At 38.7% G+C, this 13,866-nt stretch overlaps 1 protein-coding gene across 1 annotated transcript in view; it reads left to right on the top strand.

The window, feature by feature from the left end:
- The first annotated feature begins 299 nt into the window (after positions 1–299).
- Positions 300–13,866, top strand: part of LOC146471286 (methionine--tRNA ligase, cytoplasmic-like) — a 31,001-nt gene continuing 17,434 nt past the window's right edge. The window contains exons 1-14 of the mRNA XM_085120965.1: positions 300–549; positions 1,967–2,001; positions 2,175–2,233; positions 2,975–3,074; positions 3,828–3,956; positions 6,677–6,752; positions 7,374–7,483; positions 8,442–8,526; positions 8,625–8,674; positions 9,810–9,916; positions 10,763–10,879; positions 11,655–11,730; positions 12,060–12,187; positions 12,986–13,075. Coding sequence (XP_084977091.1) covers positions 339–549; positions 1,967–2,001; positions 2,175–2,233; positions 2,975–3,074; positions 3,828–3,956; positions 6,677–6,752; positions 7,374–7,483; positions 8,442–8,526; positions 8,625–8,674; positions 9,810–9,916; positions 10,763–10,879; positions 11,655–11,730; positions 12,060–12,187; positions 12,986–13,075 — 1,373 coding nt within the window. The 5' untranslated portion in view covers positions 300–338. The remainder of the gene's footprint in view (positions 550–1,966; positions 2,002–2,174; positions 2,234–2,974; positions 3,075–3,827; positions 3,957–6,676; positions 6,753–7,373; positions 7,484–8,441; positions 8,527–8,624; positions 8,675–9,809; positions 9,917–10,762; positions 10,880–11,654; positions 11,731–12,059; positions 12,188–12,985; positions 13,076–13,866) is intronic.

The following is a 13,866-nucleotide window of genomic DNA, read 5'->3' as shown; positions in this document are numbered from 1 at the left end:
CTGGGCGCCAATTTGACCGGATGTGACGTCAACTTTTGTTGGATGATTCAGATACGAAAATTTGACGAGTCTTCTGCCCCGCCCCTGATACCGTGGAAAGATGAATTTTTGTTCTTAAGTTTTGCGTGTTCCCCACTCAGAGGTCATCGTCCCACCAGCAATTATTACGCGCCGTCTCCACGCCGTCTGCACGCCGTCTGGTGGTGTGTGCGTGGGCTACCTGTGTTTGGCGCGAGGCAGTTCAGTCAGCGGTCCTGGTTCATATCCTCGTTCCACTCTTCCTCGGTTCTTAAACCCGGTTTCTCACACGTGAAATTCTTGTTGTCTGGTTGCATCAGATGTTTTGTTTCTTTTCTGGGGTCAAATTTAGCGCTCTACGGCAATCTACTGTATTTGTAAGACGTATACACTGTCACAGATTCGAATCAACTCAAATCGGTGTAATTATGAGGCTTTATAGTGATCGAGGGAACCCGATGTTGCTTCGCATTTTAGCAGCAAAAAATCTTGCAGGCGTTCCACTGACGATACAGTACATCAATCATGAAGGTAAATGGGAATTTTTTTTCCGAACGAAAGCGAAAGCGGAAGTAATGAGCCATATTTTAACTTTTAATTTCAACACAGTGCTTTTAATTAAATTGGAGTGTGCCATTCAACAATCTGCACTTCTCTTTTTTTTGCTTGGCGTAGAGTAGCGTCTCATAGTTTTTCTATTTATTGTTCTTATATTTGATCGTACAGTTCTGTTTCCTCATGATGCAAGATCGTATCAATGGTTCAGAATTATGGCGATCTTCTTGATAATTACTGTTTAATAACGGTTTTAACCAGGTTTACAATCTGTAACCATCTGGTGTGACTTTTACATGTATATTAAAAACTGAATATGGGTGGGTGGGGGGGGGGGGTGCAGGGAGGGTGGAGGGGGAGGGGGTGAGGATACCTTCTCAGAAGACCTATGCAGGAAACTGCTGCCCATTTTTTAACTCTTGATCTAGAAAGGGGTATCTATTTTTCAGGCATTTTGTAGAATGAGTTGTTATAATAAGCTTCAACATATCTGGCTGCTGAGTTCATACAGAAACACAACAAGATATTTATTTATCAACTGTAGTATTCTGGTGATACTGTATGTGTATCAGCCAAACAAAGCAACAACTTTTTCTAAAATGGGGCTTTGGAATTAAGTAAATAATTTTCTAGAACAGGTATCATTTTAAATACAAAATCCTTCTAAAATGGCATCCAAATTGGAGGCCTGGGAAGCACATACAATGTACTTACCAAAAACCAATTCAAGTTCAGGTCTACCCCCACCCCCTCCCATTCTCCAAGGTATCAGGGAGAAGTTGACCAGCGAATTTAGTAAGGGGAGGCTGCAGTTTGCTACTTTTTTTAATGTCATTTTACATTAATATTTTGTTGCAACTGTACAGTACATGCATATCAGGGAAAAGTCAAGGAAAAGTCAATTAATTTTCTGTGACAACTGTGAACAAAAATAACAGTTCATGACAAGTAATCTACTGGGAAATCAGAGATGATCATTTATTGCTTACTTAATATTTGCCAGCCCTTCATAATGTGAATGAAAATGAAAATACATTGTACTATTAAAATCACAAAACAATTACAGGATATGATAGTCTAATGCAGAAATGCAGCATCAAATTCCCTCGCCCCTCCTCCCTCGCACTATCCCTTAGTAATACATGTAACTGCTGGAAGCTGGCAATCTACATGTATATATCCCTGGTAAATTCCCCTGAATTTTGACAGACATTCACTTCACCACCCTTGAATTTTCAAAACATTAGAACAGTGAAATTGACCAGGGAGAAGGGGTATGGATACATGTACACAAATTTTCTGAAATTGTATGAATGTACACTGTATAAAATTAATTGTAATCACACTGGTGTATTGTTACAAATGAATGCTTTAATTTTGTTTTCTTTGTTAGACAAAAGCAGATTTAATTTGCCAGGACATAGTAAGGTTTGTGATATTTTGTGATGATTTAATTTACTCTGTACATAATGGACATATATTTTATTATTTTATATTAACTCATTTTAATTAAATTGTACAGTGGATGTTATAGTAAATTCTTTAAATTAATTGTACCCATTTGATGAAAGTCATGCAAGCTGTTATTTGTTCCTTTACAGCTTCCTGTGCTTGAGACGAAGAGTGGAAATTTACTCAACAGTCCAAACAGCATTTGCAGGTTCAAGTTCAACATTCTTGATGTTAATTTCTATAATCAGATTAAAAAGCCTGAGTTGCGTTTGCAGCACAAAATTAAATAATTTTCCAGTTTTTTCAAGCATCTGCAGTACATGTAATAACAGATTCGAAAAAATTGCCCATTAGCAATTTATCTCAATAGTTTTAGAGTGCATCATTTTACATGCAGTTACTTTTACCGTCAGTTGACAAATACCCTGGCTGAGTTCAAAATGTACATGTACTGTGCAGTACTTACATGTATGGATATACTGATGAAGTGACTTACTGACCATATTTTAATTAACTACAGCGTAATAATAGTCAAAGATGAGGGAGCGCGTTTGATGATCTCAATCCCAGGCTCTCTCTCCTTTGCCAATTGTTGATGATGTCATCCACCCCTGTAAAATCTGCAGGGGATACCAGATACGTGTCCCAAGATCCATTCATTCGTTGATTGATTGTCCCATACAATCTCGACTCCAATCTGTATTAGGAGACGTGTTTTCTATCTACATTGTACGTCAAACGCAACAGTTAATTTTCTAAGTTCTTAAACCAATTATTTTTTATATATTGCTTTTAATAATAACAGATGACTGTTACATGTCATAGTGCAGTGCAATCAGACCAGGGGGAAATATGACATGAGATTCTTTACTAAAATAAGGTTTCAAAAAATGAAATGTTATTCTAATTGTACATGCAGTAAAATAATCAATGTCTTAATTCCCTGCAGATACCTTCTTGATGTTAACAGCAACGCAGAGGAAGCTAGTGATCCTAATAAGCAGGCTGTCATTGATCACTGGGTCGAGTGGGAGAGTACATCTTTACAGGTTGGTGATCACTGAGTACATTTCTGTGGCACATGATGAACCTTTCATTATGAAGTGTAACATTTGAGGATTTCTTCAATAATTTTAAAAGTATGGGATAGGGCGACTTGTGTTGTATTACCTTTAAGATTAAGAGCTGTATACATGTACAGCGCAAATCACCAATTTCAGTGAATTTAAGGCAGGATAAAGATTTATAAGGATCCAAACAAAATTAAATTTAAATGCACAGTATTAATGATAGCCTCTAATTATTTTTCTGTACAAATTTGCGTTGTGTGCTTCTGTCTCTGTTTAGACATACTCGAATTATCAATGTCATCTGCCAATGTGGTACATGTAATTGGGTTAATGTTTGACACCTGAAAAAAAGTCAAATTTTATGGAAAAGAGGAATTTTTATCACATATCACAAGGGTGTGCCAGGCAAAGAAAAAAATTGACAAATGGGAATCAAAGCAATTTCCTTACAACCACTAACAAGGCGAACATTATTTCCTTATTTTGTATTTCATTATTTATCCACAAATACTGTAGCCTAGCATGGTGACCTAGTGTGATGTAGAACATATAATCATACAATGGATCTATACTACAAACACTCACTCACAAACATTCTTCCCTCCCACCCTCCCATTTGGAGATGGGTTGGCTATATTCCGTACTTATTGATAAACAAGGGTCTCTCCTTTGTGGTGTGGCAATGGTTTAATCCTTTGTGGTTTGCAATGATTTAATTTGTTTCATTTTCAGCCTGTTGTTTTCTCCCACCTTGTATCATCTGTTGGTCCGAGTAGAAATAGCGGTGGTCACATGGAAGATCTGGAGAATCTGTTGAGACAGGCAGATGAAGGTTTATCCTCCCAAACGTTTTTCTCTGGGGTACAGTTTGTTACAATTCAAAACATAAAATTAATATTACTTAATGTCTATGTAGCAAATGGAGGTTGGGTGCCCAGGAGTCAGGGAACTGGTACCGCTGACCCAAACCCAGGTAGGTGGAACACCCCATAAGCCTGCCCTACCCGCAACCCAGCCACGAGCCCTGCCCGCAACCCAGCCTCAGCCCTAGGAACCCATCACACTGAGACTGGAAGCTCAGTGAAAAAAATAATATTAACTAAATAAGACATATATAGAACTAGCCCTAACCCTAACCCTAACCCCAAGCAAAACCCCAAAAGATAACAAACTAACACGTTCGGGGGGGGGGGGGGGGAAAGGAGGGAAAGAAAAACCCTACAAAACACGATAAACCAACAATGCCAGGAAAAGCGCTGAGTAGAGTAAAATTCTGAGCATGTGTAAAGGTGCAAGCCTAAACCGCACGAGAATGCCGCTGGCCACGCAACCGTCTGCAGACCTGAACCAGGTCCAAACAGTAATGTAACAACAATAAGCACCAGAATGCTAACATGCCACCTGCACACCAAACTGTATGCCAATATATGCTAATGCCATGCTACTCCACGCCAACAGAGAACAAACTTGCTCTAAGTCGTTAACTACATGTAAGTTAAAGATCTAGACCATTTCTGAGTTGCTTTGAACCTCATTATGAAAGCAAGGCTAAGTGCAAAGTTTTTGTTATGAAAATTAGTTTTCATTCATAATTATGCAAACAAAACTACTTGTAATTTTCATATGAAAAGTTTCGCACTTGGCCTTGCTTTCATAGTGAGGTTCACAGCAACTCGGAAATGGCCAATTACATTATTTTAACCATATAATATCTTGACTGCTAGTGGAAAAGTGCATTATATTTTAATTAATTGTTTTTTTTTTAATAATAAGTAAAATTAAATTTAAAGGATGCTTTTTACATTGTTTTATTTTAATAAGTAGAAAATGGTTTCTGTGTCTCCCTAGAGTTCTGATCGAACAATATTTGTTTGGGCGTTTGGGGGGAATGAGAAAAGCTGTTGAGTGAATGTTTCTGAAAGTGCTACATAACTTTATTATAAACTGAAGTTGAATGTTTTACACTGTGTACAATTTATATGTACAATGTATTATGTAGTTGCCAATTCTTCAAGATCAGTAGTTACAGTACCGGCCATAACCTATCATTGGATTAAAGGTGTAAAAAAATGCTATAACCGTGGTCAAAAGATAAGTTATGTAATACAGCTGTGGTTCAAATTAAAGTGGTGATAAATAAACTAAGTTGCGAGTTTATGAGTTACGGTAGGAAATAGCCAGAAGTGACACAGACAGGCCTGCATAGCATCCAACAATGGAATCATTTTTGAAATGTAACATCTTATATATTTTTGCTCTGACAAGCATGTCAAGTAGTGTGTCAACAGATAATGACATTTGTTCTGAAGGCCCGTCACTGGGCTGTCAACTCTCCTGGCTGATCTGGGAGACTCCAGATTTTAAATCGCATCTCCCGGTCTCCAGATTTATGTCTGTAATCTCCCGGATAATTGCCCGGACTGAAAAGAGTCACGTGCCTGGTCCCCCCCCCCCCCCCTCCCCCCACTGAAGGCATTAATTTAGCCCTGATGCCACACTCCTGTAAGCCACTTTGTTGTTTCTGGCTGGGAAGTCATATTCTCCATATTTGAAGACGTGGGAGGTTGACAGCCCTGCCGTCACTGCCTAATATGATTGGTCTACTTACCAAAGTAGGTTTGTGGATCTTTGTACAGGTGTAAAATTTAGGTATTCACGGCAGATTTGGTGTTTGTAGAAGCCGTTTTCTAGTCATGTCATCTTTATAGTTGCCATGGTGTAGTTCTGAGATCAAGCGAGACACTTTGGTTTGTGTCTGCATGACCATGTGATTATCAAGAGGCCTGTAATTATTTAGGTCATTAATTTGGACTTTATCTTGTTTATCCATGGCAACAAGTGCATGTGCTTCCTTTGTCGGTGTTTTTTAAGAACTAGTGTAGGTCATTGTGACATTTGATAGTGTTTGATTCTTGACGTTCTTTGCGTGACAAGTTTTGTTTTGGCTTGGGAATTTTTATCTCTTCCTCTTATTGAGCCACTGATGGTTGAACTGAAATCACAGGATGAATGAGATATTCACTGTGGCACACCTCTTTCTATCGTTTGTTGTTGCAATGAACAGCGGACCATCTGGTCAGCGGTATATTTAGTGAATCTTGTAACCAGAGTCCTCAGGCTGTTTGGTCAACGGTTGGTTGCCAGGAGAGACTCTGGGGTACTGGAATTTTATTACCTCAGGATTTCTATGGTAAAACAATGGAAGCCGTAACGGGGATAAAACAGAGCAGCCAATCAAAAAATTTAAATTTTTTCGAATTCCTCAGAGTCTCTCCTGGAGACCAACCGCTGGCCAAAGAGCCTGAGGACTCTGGGTACGAGATTGTCAGCTCGCAATCTCGCACTCCCAACTCACAAAATTGCAAAATCACAAATCACAAAATAGTCGACCCCATTAAAGCGTAATGACCTGTGTTTGGTGCATGAGCTATGACTAATATTAACAAATGGGATCCAGATTGATGGTGAAATGTATTAGTCCCATTCCTTGTTGATAGCAGGGCTATACACTGGTCACGGGTTCCTTCACAAGTTCAAATTAATTATAACTAATTGTACTTGTTAATTTTGATGTTTCAAAGGATCATCTTGGATTAGCTGATGTTGTTCTTTGGGGCTCACTTCATCCTTTGTTCATTGGGGAATCTGGATTGCCTGGTACATATATACTGCATAATAATATTGATTTGTTCTCTCTTTGGACAGTTAATTCATTGGGATTTAGTATTTGAAGTTTATTGAACATTTTGTACATGCACATTTAGTTTGTGATTATGGCTACGCTGTAAGTGCTTTTGCTCAATAGAGGTGACTCTTGAGGGAATAGACTGCATGTCTCGAATATATCCATTAAAGCAATGTAAAGTGTTGTTGTTGTTGTTGTTGCAGTGCATGTGTTTGTGTTTGCAGGCTACAGATAAGGGGATCAGTTTAAAAATAAAAAAAAAGGGTGCTGTGTTAGTGGGGAAGTGGATATTAATAGTTGAGTTGATAACTAAAGGTAACTTGGCTGCCGTAAAGTGATTAGAGAGATGATGTTTTAACATTCGAAATGTCATCTCTCAAATTTCCTGCTACAGTGGCCAAATTACCTTAAGTTAGTTAATTCAACTCATTTTCAAAATAAAACCAAATTGTTTGTTTGCAGGCTTAAATTTGTTTGAAGTGCATTCCGTGACTGATTGTATGAATTACATGTAAATGGTACATGTGCATGTATAGTCTTAAATGTTTCAGAAACGTAAAAACTTCCTTATGATTTCCTTATTTGCATTGCAGGTCCGCAGATCACCCATTTATCAAACTGGTACAGTCACCTGATGACTCAGGATGTATTCCGTGAAAGTGATTCAGACGTTACAGGAAACAAAGGCATCTCAGCATTCAAGGTTTTATAAATAACATAATTTGCCATCAGATGTTGGATAAACGTACATGTAAGGGCACCTCTAGCCAGTGGTGGCATCCAGTTTTCAACTAGCTTGCCAGTTCTGTTAGCCAATGTGCCCATGCTCATTCTTTAGAAGTTCCTAAGCCCCCAGCCCTCCATGACTTTTTAAAATAGTTAATAAAATTACCTTTAAGTTATGGTCTGGCTCAGCAGACATATATGGCATATATTTACACATGTACTGTATGTTCAAAACTGTTTCCTTTGAGGTCCACAACAAAATTAATGAGATCCTTCAACATCAAATGATGCAATACATGTAATTACATCAAGATTTTTGGAAATCTCAGCCATCTGGGTTTCTTGCTTTCTTCAAGACTTCAGAATATTGTCAGAATATTGATAATATTGTTGACTCTGCAGAAGTAGTCTAAACCGCAAATAAAGAAATGATATCAATAATCTATTACTGTATAGTGCTAAAAGTTTCCTAATTAAAAAAAAAATGTTTGACACTTCTAAAGATGTGTCAAAATGTGGTTACCTTGGAGACATCAAATTGCATTATTGCAAAGTGTTGCAAGAGACAGCAATTGTTTGTAAAATTTAACAGATTTTTCAATTCAAGTTGCACTAGAAACTAATTCGCTTAGTATGCTCCCCTTTCCTCCCCTCCGCCCCATTTTTTTTCCTGTTCCACAAACACTTTGATTTCCAACAGTTATACAAGTCATGTACATCTACATAACCATTGAAGACCTAAGCTCTTAGGTCGAAACATCTCTCCGTGTTTTTACAAAACGTTTGCTTTTAGCATTTTTTAAGCCAGTGTCAAACCTTTCTACTTATTTTAGTCATGAATCCTGGCAGACATTTTAGGATTTTTCGTATGATACATGTACTTGCTTGATGAAAAAGACGGTTATACTACATGTAAATTGATGTTTACTATGTAGGACTCTCTGCTAGCCATGTCTGGACATCAACCTCCACCAATTTCAAAACCTCAGGAAACCAGTAAAGCCAAGCAGATGACAAAAGGTGACTCCATGTCAATAATGATTTGAATTTTACATAATAAGTAAGAAAAGATAATTAAAATTAAAACAAAATCTTCCACAACTTCTTCCCTCCTTCAGGATCACAGCTGTCTCATCAAGAAAACAGAAATGGTGTTCCTCTTGAGGAGGTGGGTTGTATGTGGACTTTAGAGTTCTAGCGGGTATATGTGTCCTGTTATTAATTGCTGGGTATAGGTTGTGCATTCAGTGCACCTACAGTAGATTGTTATAGAACAATCATTAATAGAGCGGTTTTCAGTTGAGTGTTGTAAAACCAAAACTAAAGTAATTACTCTGGCCAATGGCAACAGATTTACACAACACAGTGACCAAATCAGAATTCAAAGCAAATACATGTAACTGGCACCAAGCGCAGGAAAATGTGTGCGTCAAAAACATGATTGGTTTTGTTTTGGATTCCCATCGGTTGAGACAGTGGCACGAGTTTTGTTAACCGATCACAGAGTGTAGTAATGCAAAACCAAACCAAACGCGAAATTACTTTCGACACTCAATTGAAAACCGCTCTAACAATGGAATAGTAAATTATCAGTGGTTGGTTTCAATTTAATTTACAATGTAAGTGCGTTATAAAAAGCATACGCCTAATTCTGGCACAGGAGGACAGAGGTCACCTTACCAAAAATAACTGCGTGATAAATAAGTCGAGTTGTAACCCGTCACTTTGCTAAAATGCTACAAACGACAATTCTAAGCTTTTGATGTTCAAATTTCTTGCTCCACAGGGAAGAGGGTTTCAATCCCAAATAAGACCCTGTACCACACTAGAATAGCCACTTTGCCCCAGGGTCCATTTCTTAAAAATCCACAATTTACCAAGCCTGCAAAATACGCGTACATGTATTTTCTCAAATACAGTTTTCATTTGAGTGGTGATACCAGGGCAAAGCAGTCTACTTTCAGCTTTCAAAGTAAAATGAATAAAGTGTCTACTGAGACCATTGGGGTGCAGTACAACTGTATGGAAGGTTGCAAGGATCTACAGTGAAAATTGAGTTGTTTCATAATCCACTCCTAACAAATTATTGTGTTGTCTGGATTTGTCAACATGAACTCAAATCTGGTTGGGCCAGGCATAATCAACATTCCAGGAATATTTCTTTGGTTAGTAACAATTAAAATGCAAGCGAGGAAGATGATTGCTTGTATCGGGCAGTGTACAGTGACCAAATGTTGTTTACATCATCATCATCATCATCATCACCATCATTTTATTTATTTTCTATTTTTTTTTTCTGCCAGTCAAGCCAACCTAAAGTTTGTTCAAAGGAAGAGATTGATGAAGCTGTCAAGGGATGGAATATGGGCGCTACGAACCGTCCTAAAACTCGCCGGCTTGCTGACCCAATGTAAGTATCAGCGATAATTATTTGCTGCCGTAGAATCTTGAAAATAACGGCTGCCCGGAAATATGGTTAATTTGGGACCTTCCTAGTAATTCCCGAAGGCAACGACGTCCCCCGAAAATGGCGGTTCAATCGAAAATCCCCTGCTGACGTCTCGAAAAACAAAATGCATGGAAGTGACTCTAAAGGCGCTGTTACACTAGACAATTTTTCTTGCAACTTGTCTGGCAATTTTGTTGCGAAACAAGATGCACGAATCGTTGCCCAGTGTAACATGCTCTGAAATGAACATGTGTCGCAATTTTTTTGTTGCCGCGCGCAATCGTTGCGAGAAGTAAAAGTCGGTTCTACTTCTCGCAACGGTGACTGCAACAAAAGCGTTGCGAGGCATGTTCATTTCAGGGCATGTTGCACTTGGAAACGATTCGTGCAACTTGTATCGCAACGGCGCAACAAAATTGTGTGACAAGTTGCAAGAAAAATTGCCTAGTGTAACAGCGCCTTTAACTGGAAAAAACATTTTTAATTAGATCTTCCCTATCACTTTTCTATATGTTTTGCCAGATACTCTACGGAATACTTGCCTAGTGAATATGCGCAAAATGCTACGTTTAAAAACTTGTCTCGCGAAATATACCTATACGTCAGAAACAAAACTTGGCTTTGTTTGTTTTTGCCCTGAGAAACATGCTTTTAGTTAAGACGAATGCCCACGACTCCCAATCTTTATCACGAAGCCACAGAAAAGGTAACCTCTAGATTGCTTTTCAAAACCCCTCACTTAGATTTTATGGATACTCTCAATATGTAATGGCGGGCCCATTCACTATTATTTATATCTCGTAACAGCCTTCCCATTGAAGGAGAGAAGAACATTCTAATAACCAGCGCCTTGCCTTACGTGAATAATGTGCCTCACTTGGGGAACATCATTGGATGTGTGCTTAGTGCTGATGTTTTCGCCAGGTAATCTGTCTAATAGAAGAACAGGTAATGATTTCAGGCTAATTTAAAGCAACGGTGTGACCACTGATACAATTGTATGTCTGCAATATTCAATGGAAAAGTAAACAAAATCTACCTCGTGCGACCTCGTTTTCAGGAACTTCCACAAGGGTTATGATTTCGTTGCATGTGATATTGCGCCACTGCGAAAACGTGCACTCGGAGCTAACTATTTGCGATCTGTGAGTTTTTCTTATTTTCTTATCTGAACTTTTGCATGGCTGTTGAAAGAACCATGCTCTTACTTAACCCCCCCCCCCCCCCCCCTAAACTAAAAGAAAAAAACACGGAAACTCTTGCTACAGAGTCTTGTGTACAACTTTTTAAAGTCGTAATGAAATCGGTATGAGAAGACTGGGAGTAAAATCACACTGGCCATTTGAACAGGGAACGAAGAACGGGAACGAAGAACATGTCTACTGCCTAAAATCTACCTTCTTGGTCCCCCAGAGGGAAATTTCGCGAGTGCTCTTCTCGTGCACTCGTAGCACCACAGTTTATTTACAAGCTAACCCTCTCATCTTCTTGTAAAACCGGTCACTAGATGTCGTATTTAAGATTCGCCACCAGAATTTCCAGTAACGTCGCATCAAAAGAAATCAAATGGTGGAAGTGTAAGCGGCCTTTTTATCACAAAGAAAAGTGGCATCTTTTAGCAGACGATCGTGGTAGGTTTGAAATGAAGCAAATTTTCGTTCTAATATGTTTTTATGTTTTCAATTACTTTCCCCAACAGGTACTGTCGGCTTCGTCAGTATAATACATTGTACATCTGCGGAACAGATGAATATGGAACAGCTACGGAAACCAAGGTACATTTTCAAATATTCAGCCATTTTTGCATGACTCACCAAACCACAAGACTAGATTGTGGTCGCTACCTGCAACTCCCTTTTAACTTTATTGCATAGCCACCCCTCTATCCAGTAGTAAAAAATCAGCAAAAATATACCCATACGTCAGAAACAAAACTTGTCTTTGTTTGTTTTTGCCCTGATAAAACATTCTTTTAGCAATGCTGACTCTTGCTAGCAGAATATTTCTGTGTCAACTCAAATTTTAAAGCCAATAAAATGTTGTTGGTGATGTCCATGAGATAGGTGGTGTCTTCGGTTAAGCAGTTTGTTGATTTTGTTACCAGGCATTAGAAGAAGGCCTCACACCACAGCAGATCTGTGACAAGTACTTCAAGATCCACAAGGAAGTCTACGAATGGTTTAAAATTAAGTTCGATTACTTTGGAAGGACGACCACTCAAGAGCAGACCGAGTGAGTTCATGGCTTGGTCTTAGATGCATGATAAAACATAGCAATTCCTTTTATTAAAAACTGGATCATTGTATAATGCAATTCGAGCGATTTGATTGGCTTAGCGACCATGGTATATGAGCCATTATACCATGCCCGAGAAATAGAAACCATTAAATAGTCTTCTAATTGTTATTGCAAAGCGAAATCCGCAAAATCTAGCAATATTTCTGTATTGTTTTTAATAAAACAATTATTCCACTCACGCTTGTTGGATATTATAGCCAACTCGGCCCTCGCGTCTCGTTGGCTATCTATCATCTCATATCCAACGCGCGCTCGTGGAATAATTGTTTTATTAAAGACAATCAAGAAATATTGTCAGATCTTCCTGGTTTCGCTTTGCAAGAAAAAACAAAAGACAATTTAATGGTCGCTATTTCTCGGGCATGGTATAATGGCTCATATAACATGGCTGCTAAGCCAATCAAATCCCTGGAAATGAATTATACAATCACCCGGCATTTTTTAATAATTAACAATTATTCCACGAGCGCACGTTGGATATGAGATGATTTTAGCCAACTCGGCCCCGCGCGACTCGTTAGTCATCTCACATCCAACGCGCGCTCTTGGAATAATTGTTAAATTAATAGCCTGCGAGCAAGGTCTCTTACTGGAGTTTCACGCGAGACTTATCTGGGGCGTGAGCGGCAAGCGAATCGAAAGTCGCGATAAGATTCTCTTCCGGCTCTCTTGCGTTAGACCGAAATTAATAGAGAGATTAGTTACTCTATGACCGCGTTCTTTCATCAACAGAATCGCTCAGGACATTTTCTGGCGGCTTTACAAGAAAGATCACTTGGTGGAGGACACTTTAGAACAGCTGCAATGTGTAGAATGTAAAAGGTATATGCATATATATTACATACTTTATTAAACGTGGAAAAACACACTTAGCTATTCGCTAAACTTATTTACATAGAACTTAAAATTGAAATTGTAATTTAGAATTTAAAATTAGTCGGAAAACATCAACATATCCGACGAACTAAATGTGATGAATTATAAGTCAACAGGTATTAACATGAAAATCAGTTTGCCGAATCTTCTTTAAAAAGTCTTTTGAACCTACCTTGGAACGAATATCTCGAGATAGTGTGCTCCAGTGCTTTGCTGCAGCATAATGCCACGGAATTAACCCGGACACCTGTGAACAGATCGCCTTGGCCGGGTCAAGTGGCGCATTTGTATTCACAAGGGCGCTAAAATATGCGAGGCCCACCGGACTGTAGCGACGGAGCAAAAAACAATGACCGGGAAAGCTTGAGCCAGCACTCTCCCAGCAGATGCCCCCTTATCCCTTGTCCCAACTGTCGCTGTTTATCTTTTTATCCTCTTTCTCCTAAATATCACGATTAGCACACCATCTGAAATGCAATTTAAATCTTGTAGTTTTTTACCTTATAGTTTACACGACCCCACAAGCGTTTTTATGCTTTCGATCTGCTTGTGCTTAAATAAAGGATGTGTTGTTGTTGTTGTTGTTGCGCACCCATAGACACTCCAAAGATGACTTAAGTGGTCTTCGTCAACTCGCCGGACGAATAGATAAGAATAATCTGCAATCCTAATTAAAACAACAACAACAACAAAACATACACAACCTTCTCTCTTCATGAACTCGAACTGGCCAAAAG

The sequence above is a fragment of the Pavona decussata genome, unplaced genomic scaffold (assembly GCF_977016875.1).
Source record: "Pavona decussata unplaced genomic scaffold, jaPavDecu1.1 SCAFFOLD_105, whole genome shotgun sequence".
In the NCBI taxonomy this organism is placed as follows: Eukaryota; Metazoa; Cnidaria; class Anthozoa; order Scleractinia; family Agariciidae; genus Pavona; species Pavona decussata.
This window is presented reverse-complemented; position numbering and strand designations above follow the sequence as displayed.